Below are 16,330 nucleotides of genomic sequence, written 5' to 3' on the forward strand. Positions count from 1 at the left end.
TTCTGTCTCCAATAAAATTTTCTTTATTTTTCCTATTCACCTTTTATTACTTATTTTTAATTTTCATTCAAATTTCCTATTTATTTCCCCTTATCTTTTTATTTTTTATTCTATTCCATTTAAGCTTTGTCTTAGAAAGTTCCTCCCTTTTAATACACTCTTGTAATTCTGGTTGTTTTTGAAATTAAATTTTAATTTCACACAAAGTTTGTTTCTTTTGTTTACCTTATTGTGGGGTTGAGAGTTTGCTTTGTGAACATCTCCCCCTCATTTTATAGACTAACCATAACTTTTGTCTATGATTTTCCGTTAACTCACCATCCACACACACACTATTCCCCATTACTACCTACTGATTAATGAATGTTTTAGTTAGTAGAGAGAAACCCCTTCTTGTAAGGCGGATTCTTCACTTAAATTAAGTTTTAAGTTAATTAAAAAGTTAAGTTTTTTTTTTAAGTTTTTTCATCTTCACTTCCCACGGCCTGCTCCCGTCTGACCTTGTAGCTCAGTCGGTAGAGCGGCGGAGATCTAACCCGAAGGTCGTGGGTTCAATTCCCACCCTGGTCAGAGTTTTTCTCTGTCCTTGTGTGGGCCCATTTCCATCTGTAGGGCTTAACGCTCACATGGTTCATATGGGATTGAAATCTAGCACTTCACAATACACTCTATTCAGTTAACTCTGTTTAAAATATAAGCGCTACACGGCCAACGTTTGTATAAACGTAACCTTTCCTTGTAATTGCCCAAACTAGCCTTGGATTCCTTTCTTTTCTTTTCAGCCGATAATTTAGCCTTCCGAATTTTCTTCTCATCTTCGGAATTGGAAGCAAGCTCATCCGACTCGTATTCCTGCACTACCAGCCACCCGTCTTTGCTTCTGTCTGCGAGCTTTATTAATTTCTGCCGCTTCTTTATGAACTGTCTCCCTTCTGCCACTAGCTTGCGGACCTCTTGCGGCTGGTTCAGGTTGATCTCTATCTGACCAAAGATGTGGTCCAATTGGGCATTCAACTCGAACTGTTTCCTATTACCCTTGAATTTAACTGAACTCGGTGGCTTCCTTAACGACTTTCCCTCGAACTGCTTGCTTTTTTCCTCGAGTTGGGATGCCAGGTAGGTTTTGAATAGAGAGAACACTTGATCGACCAAAGGTGGACTTGATTGGTCCTGCTGTGATGACGAGTTTTCCGCAACTTCGGGCGCCGGAGAGGTTAAAACTTCTGCATCCAATTGAGCCGACTTATGATCCATTCTTCAGGCTACAAACTTCAATGTGAGCATGGAAAGCGAGAGTGAGAGGACTAACTCACACTGCACAGACTTTAAATACTGAAACCCCACCAATCAGAAATACCCAAGGGACACGCCCAAGCGGCATGTCCTGCTAATGAACTGTAAAAACCGCATACCAGCAGAAAACATATTTTTCGCAAGCTCAAGTGTTGTTTTGATCAAATAAAGCGTGACTCGCGAATTAAGTAGTTATCAATTGTGAATTTTACGGCTAGATTAACTACATTTTTCACGAGATCGTGTCAAGAAAATAGCGCTCGTTGCAGTGATTAGGTCTAAGCACTCTTAAACATTTTCGCTTTTAATTTACGGTTTGGTTAACTACACTTTTCACGAGATTGTGTGAAGAAAATAGCACTCGTTTACTGATTAAGCCTAAGCGTTCGTTTCAGTGATTCTGCAGTTGCTCGGACAATTAAACAATCTCGACCGTTCAAAAACAATCGCCTATAGCGCTTCTTTCTGTTTCGGCTTAAGTCAAGGTTTCCTCGTCCTCTACCCAAAAGAATCTCTTCAAGAATACTCTCGAAATCCATGTTTATTCCGCAAAATCACCCAAAATTACAACAGAGAGTACGAACATGCGCAGTGATAGAAAAGCCCGTATTTCGTTCACAACGGTCCAGTGAACGTATTTCGGGCCTCGCTGGCAATAGACCTAATCGGCTAACTCAATGTTGTACCCAATTCAAATCTCCCGGGACTAAGATTCTTTGTGTATTGTATTTGCATGATAATGTCGCATTCATATTTAACAACAAAACGTTTTATTCCCAAAGGGTTTGAATTGGGTACAACATTGAGTTAGCCGATTAGGTCTATGAGCATGATCGAAATCGAACTTTACCAGATCTCCCTTACGTATGACCGTGGGGATGTGGGTACGAGATTAGTCACGCAACTCTTTTACAAATTAGCCTTATGGCCTTTTTTTTTCTCTTTTATTACTATTTTTTTTGTAATTATTCCATTTAATTGTAATAAATAAATAAATAAATAAATAAATAAGTTCAAATATGATTCATTTCATATACCATTTCATCATTAATAGTTAATATTAACTATGGTGACAGCTGTCATCTTTAATACATTCATACATCCGTCCATGCATGTGACTGTTCATCCTGAACTACAATTGTAGGTGCTTATTGGTCACAACTTTAAGACATGTGGAGAGGACGTTTAATCGTTGCTTTCGTTCTATTAACCATCTCAGCTGTCTTAGGTGAGGTGATGCATTCTTTATTTGATTTATACTTGTGCCTTGGGATAAACTATAGAATACAGGCTATAGTTGCTCCTCTATTTGTCCCTGGCAGTGCTCAGCATTTAATGGGACATTCCATTTTTTATCCGCACACCCCCTATGGAAGGCATTTTTTTGAAATGTCAAGAAGGACCCTGTCGGAATCTGGATTTTCTGCTCCAGTTTAGGGGGTCGGAATCGGGAGTCTTTGTTCTATACAAAAACAGGCCTGTCGGAATCAAGCTTCAGAGTAAAAGGGGCCTGTCGGAATCTAACTTCAGAGGTGAAAGGGACCTGTCGGAATCTGATTTCAGAGCACAAGGGACCTGTCGGAAAAATGCCTTCCATAGGGGGGGTGCGGATAAAAAATGGAATGTCCCAATATAGCCGCCTTAATTGATATAATGTGTAAATTAATGGCCGGGTATTCTAAAGTTGAGCCCGAAGAGAATTTCTGAACACCCATTTAAAGTTAAGAATGATTGATTTATTTCACGCTTTGGAGCAACTACGGAATACAGGGCCCATTTGAAGCACGAAATTATAAGCATGTCACGTAGGGACTATATTTATTAGTGATGTAAGCTTAACTTCGATTAGGTGAATGGAATAGTCGTTTGTTTAATCTCTCTCATCTTTCCTCGAAATTCGCAGCAAGCCGTACGGATAAATTAATTAGTTTCGTCAGCATACTTGTCTCTTCTGAAACTCGACAATGCCAGTTTTTTTCTTTTTCTTCGTGCAGTTTTGAAGATGCATACCACGCTGCACATTCCTTTCTTTCCGTTCCGATTTCTTCGGCCTTTATGAAACGCATCTCGCAAATCTCGCTATCAATTTTTTTATTGCACACGGATAAAATATTCATGTGTCGAAAATTCATTTGATTGTACAATAGTTTTAAAAACAACTATTCACCGACGTGAACGTGGCTAGTGGAGGATATGCACCACTTGCCACCGACACTGAGGTGAATAGTTGTTTTGGCATTATACTAAAACAGTGAGATAATACAGCATATTATAAAATATTATTTTAACTCATTTATTTCCGCAAAGATTTTCGGGCGCAAATTCCGCGTGAATTGCTCGGAGGTGAATAGTATGTAGTTATTGACTGAGTGGGAGGGCCGGACGGGAAAATATTGGCTCGATATCATGACTCATGGCCGATACCGGGGTCCAATTCTTTTCTTGTCTGGCCCGACCTAAACTCAGTCAATAAGCATTTTATCATATGGGCTCTTTACACTATTCATGATGAGCATTCAGAATAAGAGTTTGGACAAAATAAGTAAAACAAATTTGCACAGAAAGTTCATTTAATATGTTGTTTGCATTTTGCTTTTCTGGCTGTACATATTTTGCATGTTTAAAAGCGATGAAATCCTTTAAAATCGCATCACACGGAGCAGTACGTGTTTCTAGCAACGCCGTACGGCTTTGCAATGAAAGTGCATGCGGGACCTTTTGGGCCATAATATTATGATAATTAACAATTACTCCTTGAGCGTTAGTTGGATATGAGTGGTAAATAGCCAATGAGGTGTGTAGTGTGGAGTTGGCTATAACCAGTTATGCAAACTGGAGTTGGCTATAACAGTTATGCAAACCCTCAACTGCGTCTCAGGTTTGCATAACTGTCTTGAATTCTCCCAACTCCCCCTCATGTTTAGATGAGGCTATGAAACCTGGAAAAAGTCCTCTATTGCTTAATTAGCAGAGCACTTGTGCAATAGTATAGTGTAATATTAATTTAAGTAAAGATTTAAAACACATCATACATGTATGATCTGCACAACTGCTCTTAGCAGAGCACTTGTGTGTCATTTGCAGATATTAATTATTTTAAGGATTAATTAGTATGGAATATTAATTTTATTTTCCTTGTGTTATTATAGTTACTCTTACAAAATATTTTTTTTGTCAGCTTCTTCAAGCAACCTGAATATCAGTGACCTTGGACAAAGTTTCAAATATGAATGCGCCTTCGATGCCGCTGTAGGAAATAGTCCAGACTTTCAGGGATTATGTTTTAGCGTTTCCACCCCTGGAAATAAAAGCCAAGACTTAGTTTGTCTCCGGCCCGGAGCTCCCAAAGATTCCAGTGGCTGTTTACGTGTTTATCCCCCCCTGTATGATTGTTGTCAGAAAAACATTAAACAAACATATTTCCACAAGCGTGGGGATGGATCTGGTGAATTCGTTCTCGTCACCAAATATGGACGGATATCAAGTTGTGACGATACCAGTAATTATTGCAAGTTCACCGTTTCAAGTAAAACAAGGGGACTGACATCATCCCAGGTCATTTGCACGATCATGAGCACTGGAACAGGTGGGTTAATGATTTTAAATTTAGTACTTGTCAGCGTAATTAATGTACTTAAATGTGGCAAATACATGTATTATTGGTACATGTGCCTTGTGGATTATAAGAATAGTTGTTACACGATGATTCAGCCAAAATACACCGCACTGTCATAATGTTTTTAAATTTGAAGACAGAAGACAAAAGACAAACTCAGACAAAAACTACATGTATAATTATAGCTAAGAATTTTATGACAGGTCAGAATATTGTTACCGGTAACCCCTACATCCACTCCATAGGGCATGCAGCCTCGCTTAATTAGGAGATTAATACATGTACAAGTAGGGTCATACATTGAATTACAGATCATGCACACACATACATGTATGTACCCCACCCCTTCACAAACACCAATACAGGAGGTAAAATTAATACTTACCTAATCTCTTTCAACAGAAATTGAAAGAGACCAGGCATAGTATGGTAGTATATTAGTACTGTGTATAATGTAATTTAATAGTACTCTTAATTGATATATGTAGCTAAAATTATAGCAGCTGCCAAAAATACAGGAAACCCTAACCTACAGCTGTATATGCTTCCTGGCCTTACATAAACTGGAGTTATTTTTGCCATAACCTGAAGGTGGCAGCTTGCTGAAGCAGTGTGAAAGGGATTTGTTTTTATTTCAGTGACTGTACAAAATGACTGTTTCTCAGTGGTTCAATTTGTTAGCGAAACTTAAAAAACCACACACATTTATGTTACAGGTTAAATTTGATTTCAGGTCAAAATGACTTTAACCTAGGTTGATTTGTAATTTCTTTGTGTCTGGTATTCATTATGATAATCATAAATAGTGCAAAGAAATTACAAATCAACCTAGGTTAAAATCATTTTGACCAGAAATCAAATTAACCTGCAACATGATATTCTGTACCTCTAACAAATCCAATGAGAATCTCTATACTGTAACAGTAATTTACTGTATTTTCTTTCAGCAGCAGAAATTTCTTCTACCATTACTGCACCATTGCCATCACATATTGCACACAATAAGACTGAAGGTACACATACTACAATGATAACTTGTCACAGGGAAACAAACATTTTAGGATTAGTATACACATGTAGGTATGTTACAAGATTTCAGATGAAAATAATTATTGGAAGAACAACCGATAGTACTTTTTTCAAAAACCAACGTTATTTAATTGTAAATTGCAATGCAAACTCAGGTTCTTGCACTCTTGCCTAAAATAAAAATTAATGACAACCAAAAATATATGTCGGTGCTGGTGCTAGTGTAATATGTTCTACCAATTGAGCTATGAGGTGGCTCATTTGGGAGCAGGCCAATTTGTTAGGGCGCCCATGTGTACCCATGAAAAGACTGAAGGAATGAAATAAATGTATTTGCAGTGTACAAATTATGTAGATTTAACAAAGACAAGGACAAAAACATTTAGCAATTTACTTCCAACTCAGACTTGCTGTTGATGGTTTCATAAAACTCTTGAAATAATTATTAATTTTCTTTAGGTGCCGTAACAAGAACAGTTTCGGATTCATCTCCGTCACCTGGAGCAGCTAACCATGGTCAGTTTTGAATGTTCGTGTAGTTGTAATGAATTTATATGACACATTTCCATATTCAAATGTGCTTTACAAGCAATAATTATTAACCTGTGGTGAGATCAGACATCAGCATGTTCATGTACAGGCTGCGCTGGCAGCCGTTATCAGTCCATTAGCAATATCTCACCCAACTCATGAATGAATGATACATGTATGAGGCCTGACCTTGTCTCTTTCTACAAATGGAAGTTGCTTGAGGCCAATTTCTTATGCAACTTACTGAAACGTTTCTGTAAAGCATGTGCAAAAATAACCATAATTAGATACACAACCACTTTTCATGATTGGAAAGGTCACATGACACAGTCATGCAAAGGGACTATTGCATTAACATGCCATGTTTAAGAAAACTAATTGACTTAACCCACATTATTATTACTACAATATCACTGGGTCTTATTTTTCAACTGATAATGAACTCGAGGTCCACATGCACAGTGCAAACTGAAAGGTGGAAACTGAAAGGGATTATGCTTGCTCTCTCTGCCATTAATTTTTCTCCCTAGAAGCTCAAGGTGGCATGGTTAAGCAAAGGATTCTTGCTTGTCTTTTGACAAAATTTCTTCACTCAAGTTTCTCAGACAATAGTGATACTCACTGTTACGTCACCTATTATCATTAATGTGCCACCTTAAGAGAGTTTATTGGCTGTCAAAACAAAGGATTTAAGATTTTGCTCTGTGGTTGGCAAAATGTAGAAACAGTATACAGTGAATATCACTATAATATTATTATTATAATTACAAAGATTGAGATCTTCTGAATATTTGAGGAACTGACTGGAACAATGAAAAGTATAAGTACCATATCGTCGAGATTTGAACCCACAACTCGCTTATACAATAATTGGCCTAACCTGCGATCAAGCATACTTTTCTTGAGAAAGGGCGCTAAAAAGTACCTTTTCGCACCATGTCTAAGGAAAAGTACGCCTGATCGCAGGTTATAATTGGCCTAAAATGAGAAAACCAACAAAGAGTGAAAGAGTGAGGGAAGTGATCATGCATGCTTAAAATATAACTGGTTATTTTACTATTATACGTGTAATTATTTGTTGCTTATAATTATGTGTCTAAATCAATAATTTATTGTTTCTTTTAGCTGGTTCCAGTAGTAAAGAAATCATGGATATCATTCCATTTAGTTTGGTGGTGTACTTTGTAGTACACTGTACGTCAAAATAGTTAGCACTGCTTATTAATTAATTTCTTTTATGTGTAGTAATTGTGGTGTACAATCAACAATGCAATTATATTTAGCATTAAAATAAATTGTTTGATGTAAAAGTAGGCATGCAACAAGCTTAAGAAAAAAAGGAAGAAGTTTGCATGCAACCAACCTCCCTATCAATGAAGTACTTATAACAACAATGATGGGACGATTTTGGTCTCTCTTCAGGAGTGAGGATTTCTGGCTCACTCAGGGTTTTCAGGATAATTTATAAAAATCTGATATTAAAAATTCAAGTCTTGAGCTTTTTAATACTGCCGAGGTTGTTCCATTGCTCGAAAGATATTCATATGCATGTACATTTTTTATGAAAAAAAGTTTTTAAGAAATCAACATATAATTACTATAGAGTACAGGTATCTATATTTACGATAAACTATTTTTTAGAGCTTACATGTATTATTCAGCCAAATAGATTTTTTGTCACTAATGGGGAAATAGTTCAATTAAATTGAAGTTTTGCATATTTTCTACAGAAAACCATACTGTATGTAATTATAAATTACTATGGAAAAATGTGATCAGCACTCCGGCTTTTAAAAATCAAGACACTACATTAATTTTAGCCGAGACTATGCATGCCACTCCCAGTAAGGAAAAATTATAGTTAATTTCAGTACTAGTTTATAGGCCAAAGTTTTTGGATTAAACCGGATTTACTGAAATCAGCCTATAAACTAAAAAGTTGCTCTGATAGTTGTGAAAGAAGGCTTTTACATTAATTAATTAAAAACGTTCTCTATTCTGATTGGCTAAAAGAAATGTAGCTCTTGAAATAACACAGTGCAGAGAAGAGATAATTCAGTGCAAAAAGAAGTACATGTACATTGTAACAAAGAAACTAAGCCTTGTGATTGGTCAATGAGCAAAAGAAAGTCAGATACAGCCAATCAAATCTGAGCACTGAATGGTGCAATGTTTGTTTGATATGTATGCATTGCTGTATGAATAATTGGCAAACAATGATATTTTTGCAACCAAGTCCTATGAAAAGGACAAGCTAGGGCCATACGCTGAGCCACTAAAGTGAAAGCAGCTTTGTGTAGACAAGAGGTTAAAAGATGAAGTTGCATTCAATTTTAATAATGTTGGTATTTGCTGACATTCGTTGCTGCTTTGTTTATGGGTGTGGGATAGGTTGCAAATATTCTTAGCTTAGTATAATTATTATTAGTTAGTTCAAACTATTTTCATGCACTTGTAGTAGTGGATAATAATAAACTGATTGATGAATGTTTTGGTGTCATATTTGGTCTGAATGCATGAAAAGTTGCATTGGCATACTGTATACATGTACCGTATACTTCTTTAATTGAAATGAAGACTCGACTCTTGTCGAGAAAATTGGGAGGTTAAGCCAGGACAACGACGACGTTGTTATCCAAAAAAATTATTATTATTTCCTATTATTGCAATCATTTCACGATTACTCCAAGTCGTTCGGCATGGACAGTATGTATCAACATTCCAGCTGCAGGCATAAAACTAGTATGAATGACGTGGATGTTTGAAGAGAATTCCCTAAAATTGCTCCAGACTTGGAATAAAATTAATGCTGCAGCTGCAATCAAAACTGAACTGTAATGTGGTACCCTTTGAGTTTTATGAATTCGTTTCCATCAATGCAACTAGCACTTAAATTAAAACACTTTCATCAAAACACCTGGATAATAACACTAAAAAAACAACAAGAAATGTTCTATAATTTTTTAAAACCAAACTTGAACTTTTTTGTTGGTAAAATGAGTATAAGGAGGGTTACTTTTAACTTGTTGTCTTTGAAAAAGAATGGTGTGTAACTCAGTGGATGTGAGTCTTTTTTTACCCTTGTGGCTTTTAATCTGTCTAAGGGCAGCACTTTTACTTCATTGCAGTCAATAGGGGCTGGTTCAGGGATCAAAAACACTTAAAAACTAGAGTTTGTCCCCTTTAAGTAAACTCAGATTTTCTTTTCTGATACACACTGTCAACTGCATTGCATTCTTCGGGTTGAAACCACTGGAAAGTTAGTTGCTGTCTGGTAGTAGTTCCATGGACATTCCAAAAGAGCTTTGAGGAATTGCCACAATTCTCTTTAACTTGCTTGATTTTTGGTGTCAGGCTGCATTAAAATAGTCTGTTTTACTGACTGCAAGGCATTTATAATGGGCAGCTTAATACTCTTTCTCTACCATAGAGGCCAACATTGGCATCCTGTGTTATCTTAAAACAATCCTCTCCTGTCTGTTTCACATTATCACCACATTTGTTTTAACAGAATGCTGCAAACAATAAAGGAGAGATCAGACCCTCTAAGATTTTCAATAAAAAAAAGCTATGAACTGTCTTGAATTGGCCCACATGCACAAAATTATTGTGTGTAATGTTATGAGGCAATTTGAATTTGCCTGAATGAAATGTGACAAATCTTAAGGAGGCTAAATTAATGATTTCTGTGTAGACTCTTGGCTCTGCTCTTTTTTGCTTTGTGCATTTTGAAAGAATTATTGTACAGTTAACAGAGGTTGGGTTCTGGTTTATTATAGCAAATGGCAAATTGTTGTTTGCTGAAGCTTAAATAAGAAAACTTAATGGTATTTGATTTTAGATCATTTCTTGCCTATTACATGTAGATACAGATAACCAATTAACACTAAAAACTGAGAAATTAACAAGTTCAAGTTGTAGTACAAGAAACTGTCTCTTTCTCTCTTTGTCCTGACTGACACATATGAAGAAAACATTACATAAATTAATATGCATGCTTGTGTGGGAAAGATAAACATGCACAAAATGCAAAAATGAGAAATAAAGTAATTTATTATAATTATGGCAAGCAATTCTCAGTCTCAATGGAGAACTCTGATTGGCTAGGTTTCAGTCAGGATTTTACAGTACGGACCATTACCATGGAAATGGTCGGTTCCCATATTTTATCTTCCTCCCGAGAAATTCAAGTTGAGAGAAACCAAAAGTTTCAAAAGGTGGAAATTTTTTCATTGCAACAGTACAATAATTATAGCAAGCCGAATAATTTTAGTTTTACATATAAAAAGTTATCATTCAAAGTTTGCTGATGAAAGACGAAGATTACGCACATTCACCAAGCGAAGAAGTGTCCAATCTCTTACATAATGATGCCATATAATATTAAACAATAATAATTTACTACCCTCACTTTTCTTTTGCTCGGGACCATACTGGGGAATATTGGCCCTGCGGTCGTTTTTGTACAGACCTCGCTGAGCTCGGTCCATACTACCACGACCTTGGGCTGATATTCCCCAGTACTGCCCTCGCATTGGGTTAGTAAGAGGTTAGAGTACATGTACCTGTGAAGTCACCCAGTATTCCCAAACAACTAAACAAAAAAAAGATTGAAACACATGTTAGTGGCAGAAGAAAATCCTTCCTTAAGCTTGTTCCAAGTAAATCAAGCAACCCTGTGGAATGTTAATTTAACCACTCAATGAAAAACTGATTAACCCTTGGACGTCCAAACTGGCCTAAACTATTTTACTCTGTCTAACGCCAGACAATTTTACTCATCAATGGGCAACCCCCGGGAGTCAGTGGGTTAAAGAACCCACACATTTCTCACAATGAGTAGGGGCATTGGTTCCCAGTTACAGTACATGTAAGTGATCATTAAAATAAGACAGAAGGAGTGATTGGGCTGCTGAGGGAGAATTTCATGTTTTTCCTGCTTTTAAAAGTTCGATTTTGTAGTAAATTTTCATCACCATCTGCATGACTTAACACAGCTGACAGAGGTTACCAGAAGAATGATTTCTTTGTTATTCACCCTATATATGCTTACAAGTTGTCTAGAAGATAATTGCCAACGAGTCAGGCCTTCTGAAGACAGAAGGCCTGGCGAGGCGGCAGCTTATAGAGCCGCGAGAAGATTTTTAGGCGGACGAAATCTCAGAAGCGCTTCAAATTTGAGTGTAATGTTAACCAAAAGCTGTAATGTAGACCAAAGCGATGAAATGTTGACCGTAGCGATAACCAATGAGAGTGCCGCTCGAGTACGCCGCGTGATGTTTGCAGCCGCCAGACGCCAGATCACGCAAGCTTGGCTCGTTGGCACTTTAGCGACAGCTATAACTAGTTATAGTCTCTTATTTTCTTACCTTTCATCCTTCTTGGTATCTTTAGAATTACTATCTTCTTTTTCCAGCATCTTATCATTTACCCCTGCCTTGAAACCTGAAAGAATCGACTTTGATATTAGTCATTTAAGGGGAGCAGGCTAACCACTGCGCCTCTCACCAATGTGGCCCGGGATCGATTCCCGGTCCCAGCGTCAAATGTGGGTTGGTTCTCTCCTTGCTCTTGAAGGTTTTCTCCGGGTACTCCACTTTTCCCCTCCCCAGAAAAACTAACACTGCCAAATTCCAATTTGATCCGGAATGTATGGACACATGCTAAACGAGCTCCTGAGCACTCTTAAGGACAGTGTACCATCATGGATAAAGGAACATTATTATTATTATTATTATTATTATTATTATGATTATTATGTGATTTACCTGGGAGTCACGAGGCGCAGCCAAGTGAGTGCACAACAAATTTTGACCACCATGTAATGACAAATATCATGGTCGAGGACAGACAACGCTGAACCACGTTTTTTTTATTTGCTTTTTACCACAAATTATACTCAACGTCAAAGACAATTTTTATTTCACAGAGTGACAGATAGTGACCAAGACCATGACACAAAGAAAGAGCAAGCATTGTCTATAACATTCATGCAATCTGATTGGTTTGTTTCCCAAAATAAGAATTGTGATTGTTCATCCATGTTTGAGAGCTGAAAAAGGAATCATGCGATAATACATTGACGCAGCGTTGGCAATGGCAAATTAGTCAATTAGGCCCCGGTTGTTCAAAAGGTGGATAGCGAGTTATCCAGTGGATAGTACTATCCACCCCTCAAACAACTGGGGCCTGGTTGCAAGATTACAAGCAATTGTGGCAAAAAATATCATGATTATTCAAAGACTGACAGAAACTACATTAACTATGGCAATCATTAAATGATTTCCAGAGTTACTGAACACATATTTTTGGAGTTGTGCTCATAGTGCTTTGCTGCTCAATGATATACATGTATTTTGCAACAAATACATCTACATGTATAGCCAGCCCTAGTTGAAACCAAGTCCATTCCAATTTGGATGAGGATTTGAAATGAATGACAACTGCAAACTCCATTTATTTCTTGATATTAATTTTTGCGTGCATGTAAACTAACCTCCAATGTTGAGTGAATTCCAGTACTTGCTGTGCTCGCTGATAACATTTCGTATTGTTTCAAAGCAACTGCTCGACAAAAAATAAACCATTTGCTTCATAATCAAGTTATCTTAAAAGCTTACAAAACCTAGGAAATGACAGCAATGTTATTATATCCAAATTGAAAATGATCATTCCAGCATTGAAATAAGTTTTTTGTCATCTTTATTATTTTCTGAAGTGATAAGTGAAACCTGGTATCACTTACATGTAGACTGATAACAAAATTGTAAATTAAGTTCCACAGAATTGAGCCTTTACTAAAGTTTGGTTAAGGACTTCTACCAGTGTCTGCCAAACTCAGACTGCAGACCGCAAACTTCACCCAACCCCATCCCTAAAAAGGAACTCTGCAGTGACATAATAGAAAATTTGTGACCTTGTTGCCTTTGCCTTTCACTTGACTGGCATTCATTATCAGCATTTCCAAGATTACCGACATAAATTAATCATATTTTAGAATAAAACAGATGTTAATGCTGGTAAGCAAATACTGGGCAGTGCGTGGGAGGAGAGCGTGACTTCCATAGTTAACGTGACTACCTTATTTGGCTCTTTCATTCATCTCACCATGCGAGCCTTAGTTTGGTCAAACCTTCCATAAATACCAAAGTTAAAAACCCCGTTTCAAATTAATTAGTGACCACCTATAGATAGCAATCCCTCAGAACCACACAAGAGCTGTAGCTTCCCTCCTTTTTAGATAACCCCCCCCCCCTCCCCTCTTATGCTAACGAAAAGCGTTTTAATATGCAAAGTTAAACGGCCTAACGATAAATCATGCTACCTATCAGATGGCGCCATGGAACCATCAAGGCGAGGGCATGGGTCTCCAAGGAGGGAAGAAGTACAAGCGCACACAGATTCCTCCACAGATCTAAGATTGTACCCTCCCTAAAGTAACAAAAATATGTTTTATTATTAACTAAAGAGAAGGTATGTGGCCCACTGCAATCAACCAACAGGTACTGGTCTGATGATGTATATTGTGCACTGTAAATACAGGTGCATACATCAACAATAATTATTACACATCAAGCATTGGCTGCCAACTGGAAAAAAAGGGGTGCTTTTTTTGTAACAGATACATGTATCTTCCCTACCATACAGTTATGCAGATAAATAGATAATAATAATTATTATACAGATTCTACATTACTATAGATCCTTAATTCAAACCCCTGCCATCCTGAAATAATTTATATTATCCAAACCTAGAGATTCAAGTATAAACTAGGGAACTTAATGGAAACAAGTTCAGGAGGGAGATTGGAATCAGCCTCTTGTAAGTGAAAATCATTTCTCTTCCTATCTTGCACAGCTACAATAGTTTACCTCAAGAACAATAATTATTTTTCCATTCGCTACATTTGTCAGAAGTTTTGTCAGATGGTGATATCCTTCTGGCGTGACATCACATTGTCCCTGGAAAAAAAAGTAAAGAATTTCAGACAATAATTTTTTTGCAATAATATTATTGCTAAAAGCAAAAGGAAATCCAAGTACAGGTACATGTAAGAAACCAAGATTGTTTTTCATGATCCAATAAAGGAATCACAAATGACGTACGTTTCAAGAATAAGCCCTTCTGTCAGAGCAAATTCTCTGAGGAAGGGCTCTGAGGAAGGGCTAACCCTCGATATCAAACATTACATCTTTTTATGATGGAAATTCACCCTTCATTGACTTGTTTAAAAAAAAACATGTTCCACTTTTCAACGGACACAGAACCACATAATATTATTATTCTTTATTAATAACAGAATCACTTCACCTTTGGGTCTCCAAGGGCTGAATCAAATCCAGCTGACACCATAACAAGGTCAGGATCAAACTAGCGATAAAAAAATTCAATTATTATATACCGGTATTACAATAGAGAATTTTAACACTATAATTACTCTAATTACTTAAAAAGGAATTTTTCAGGCAGGGGAAAATATTGAAGGCCTCATGCCGGTTGACATCTTGATCATGATCATTTTTTTTTAGGCTCCAGGGGGAGGGGGAGGGTAGCATGTCATGTGTTTTCACAGTCCTAGTGAACAGTTTTTCTCAATAACATCTTTGGATTGTAAGTCTAGAACAACTTTAGTACATTAAATTTTCTTGTTACAGTATTTTAGTATGTTATTTGCTTCCACAAGGAATAAGTAATGCTACACTGACATGAAAGGGATAGATGTGGCAACTATTGGGAGAGAGCAAAGAAGTGTTCAGATGAGACTGGAAACACGGAAAAAAGTCCTCTATTGCTTTAATTTATAAAATATTTCTCAAAGATAGTTCACGTCTTGATTGAAACAGATTTTCTTGATACACGCTCATATTTCCTACTAGCCAACCAAAACACCCGTCTGACTACATAACCAATCAAAATTCGTGGATATGTCACAGCCGTGTTTCCATACTCTCATCTAAACACAACTATCAACCAATGAGAACTTGCGGGTACTATCCTAATTTATATAATTTTGTAAAAAATGTTATTCTTTTTTTTCTCAATCCCCAGTCCCTTTTTCTTGCGCGAGAAATATCTTTTCGGGCTTCTGTCTCTGTGTTGCTGTTTGTTGATCACCATCTTGGATAATTAATAAGTCACGCTTGAATGAATTTGAACAAGAGCAGAGCGTGAAGCCACCCCTTTTATAGTGCGTCTTCGTGTTTAAAAGCAAAAATAAGTTGAAACTGTTACAGTTATTGTCTAATAGTTTACCACTTAATCACAATGAAAGATGTACTGTAACAGTAAAAAATACCTCATAGGCAATTGGTAGAAGAATGTTATGAAACACTGCAAGATACTCTGCATCTCCCATATGTTTCTAAAGAGACAATAATATTACAACATTAAGTTATGCAATACTATTATCAGGAAAGGTGTCACACAGGTAATTCAACACGGGAGGGCAGCAATGTCCTCTGCATGAGGGGAGAAAGTCACATGATAACCAACCCACATCACACATCATGGCACCTGTCGACACAACTCGGAATAGAACACTGGAGTGTGAAATAATAATTACCCTAAATGTGTAAGGGGAGGAATGGAAGCCAGCAAACAAACCAATCAAAATATATAAATGGAAAAGCACATGGTCACACTATTCACTACTTGCACAAATCTGGATACGTAGGCATTGTTTTTGACTTCTCTTGGGACATAATAATTTTTATTATTCATGTCCCAGGAGAAATTGCAAACAATGGTTATTGGGGGGTAATAGAGGTGTATTATGGGATTGTGCAAGTAGTGAATTGTAAACCTCCTAGGATTGCCCCCCCCCCCCCCCCCCATCTCCATGACTTTTAATGGTCAACCTA

General features: G+C 37.0%; 2 protein-coding genes across 5 annotated transcripts in view; one reads left to right on the forward strand and one right to left on the reverse strand.

Annotated features, from left to right (window-relative positions):
- The first annotated feature begins 2,348 nt into the window (after positions 1-2,348).
- Positions 2,349-7,733, forward strand: LOC138000246 (uncharacterized). Of its 3 annotated transcripts, none has more exons than XM_068846511.1 (5): positions 2,349-2,521; positions 4,472-4,879; positions 5,857-5,989; positions 6,398-6,454; positions 7,595-7,733. In XM_068846511.1, exons 1-4 carry the CDS (start codon positions 2,464-2,466, stop codon positions 6,447-6,449), a joined length of 651 nt encoding a protein of 216 aa, XP_068702612.1. In that variant the 5' UTR covers positions 2,349-2,463; the 3' UTR covers positions 6,450-6,454; positions 7,595-7,733. The 3 variants fall into 3 exon arrangements, with proteins under 3 accessions (XP_068702612.1, XP_068702610.1, XP_068702611.1); XM_068846509.1 differs by having other exon boundaries at positions 5,857-5,922; XM_068846510.1 differs by having other exon boundaries at positions 5,860-5,922.
- Positions 7,734-9,846: 2,113 nt separating this feature from the next.
- The window catches only part of LOC138000240 (histone deacetylase 6-like), a 103,400-nt gene continuing 96,916 nt past the window's right edge, over positions 9,847-16,330 (reverse strand). For both annotated transcript variants that reach the window (XM_068846500.1, XM_068846499.1), the window contains exons 12-19: positions 15,766-15,831; positions 14,781-14,840; positions 14,342-14,431; positions 13,794-13,900; positions 12,966-13,033; positions 11,839-11,914; positions 11,035-11,063; positions 9,847-9,984 (exon numbers count right to left, since the gene is read on the reverse strand). In XM_068846500.1, coding sequence (XP_068702601.1) covers positions 9,974-9,984; positions 11,035-11,063; positions 11,839-11,914; positions 12,966-13,033; positions 13,794-13,900; positions 14,342-14,431; positions 14,781-14,840; positions 15,766-15,831 — 507 coding nt within the window. In that variant the 3' untranslated portion in view covers positions 9,847-9,973. The remainder of the gene's footprint in view (positions 9,985-11,034; positions 11,064-11,838; positions 11,915-12,965; positions 13,034-13,793; positions 13,901-14,341; positions 14,432-14,780; positions 14,841-15,765; positions 15,832-16,330) is intronic.

The sequence above is a fragment of the Montipora foliosa genome, chromosome 4 (genome assembly GCF_036669935.1).
Source record: "Montipora foliosa isolate CH-2021 chromosome 4, ASM3666993v2, whole genome shotgun sequence".
Classification (NCBI taxonomy): domain Eukaryota; kingdom Metazoa; phylum Cnidaria; class Anthozoa; order Scleractinia; family Acroporidae; genus Montipora; species Montipora foliosa.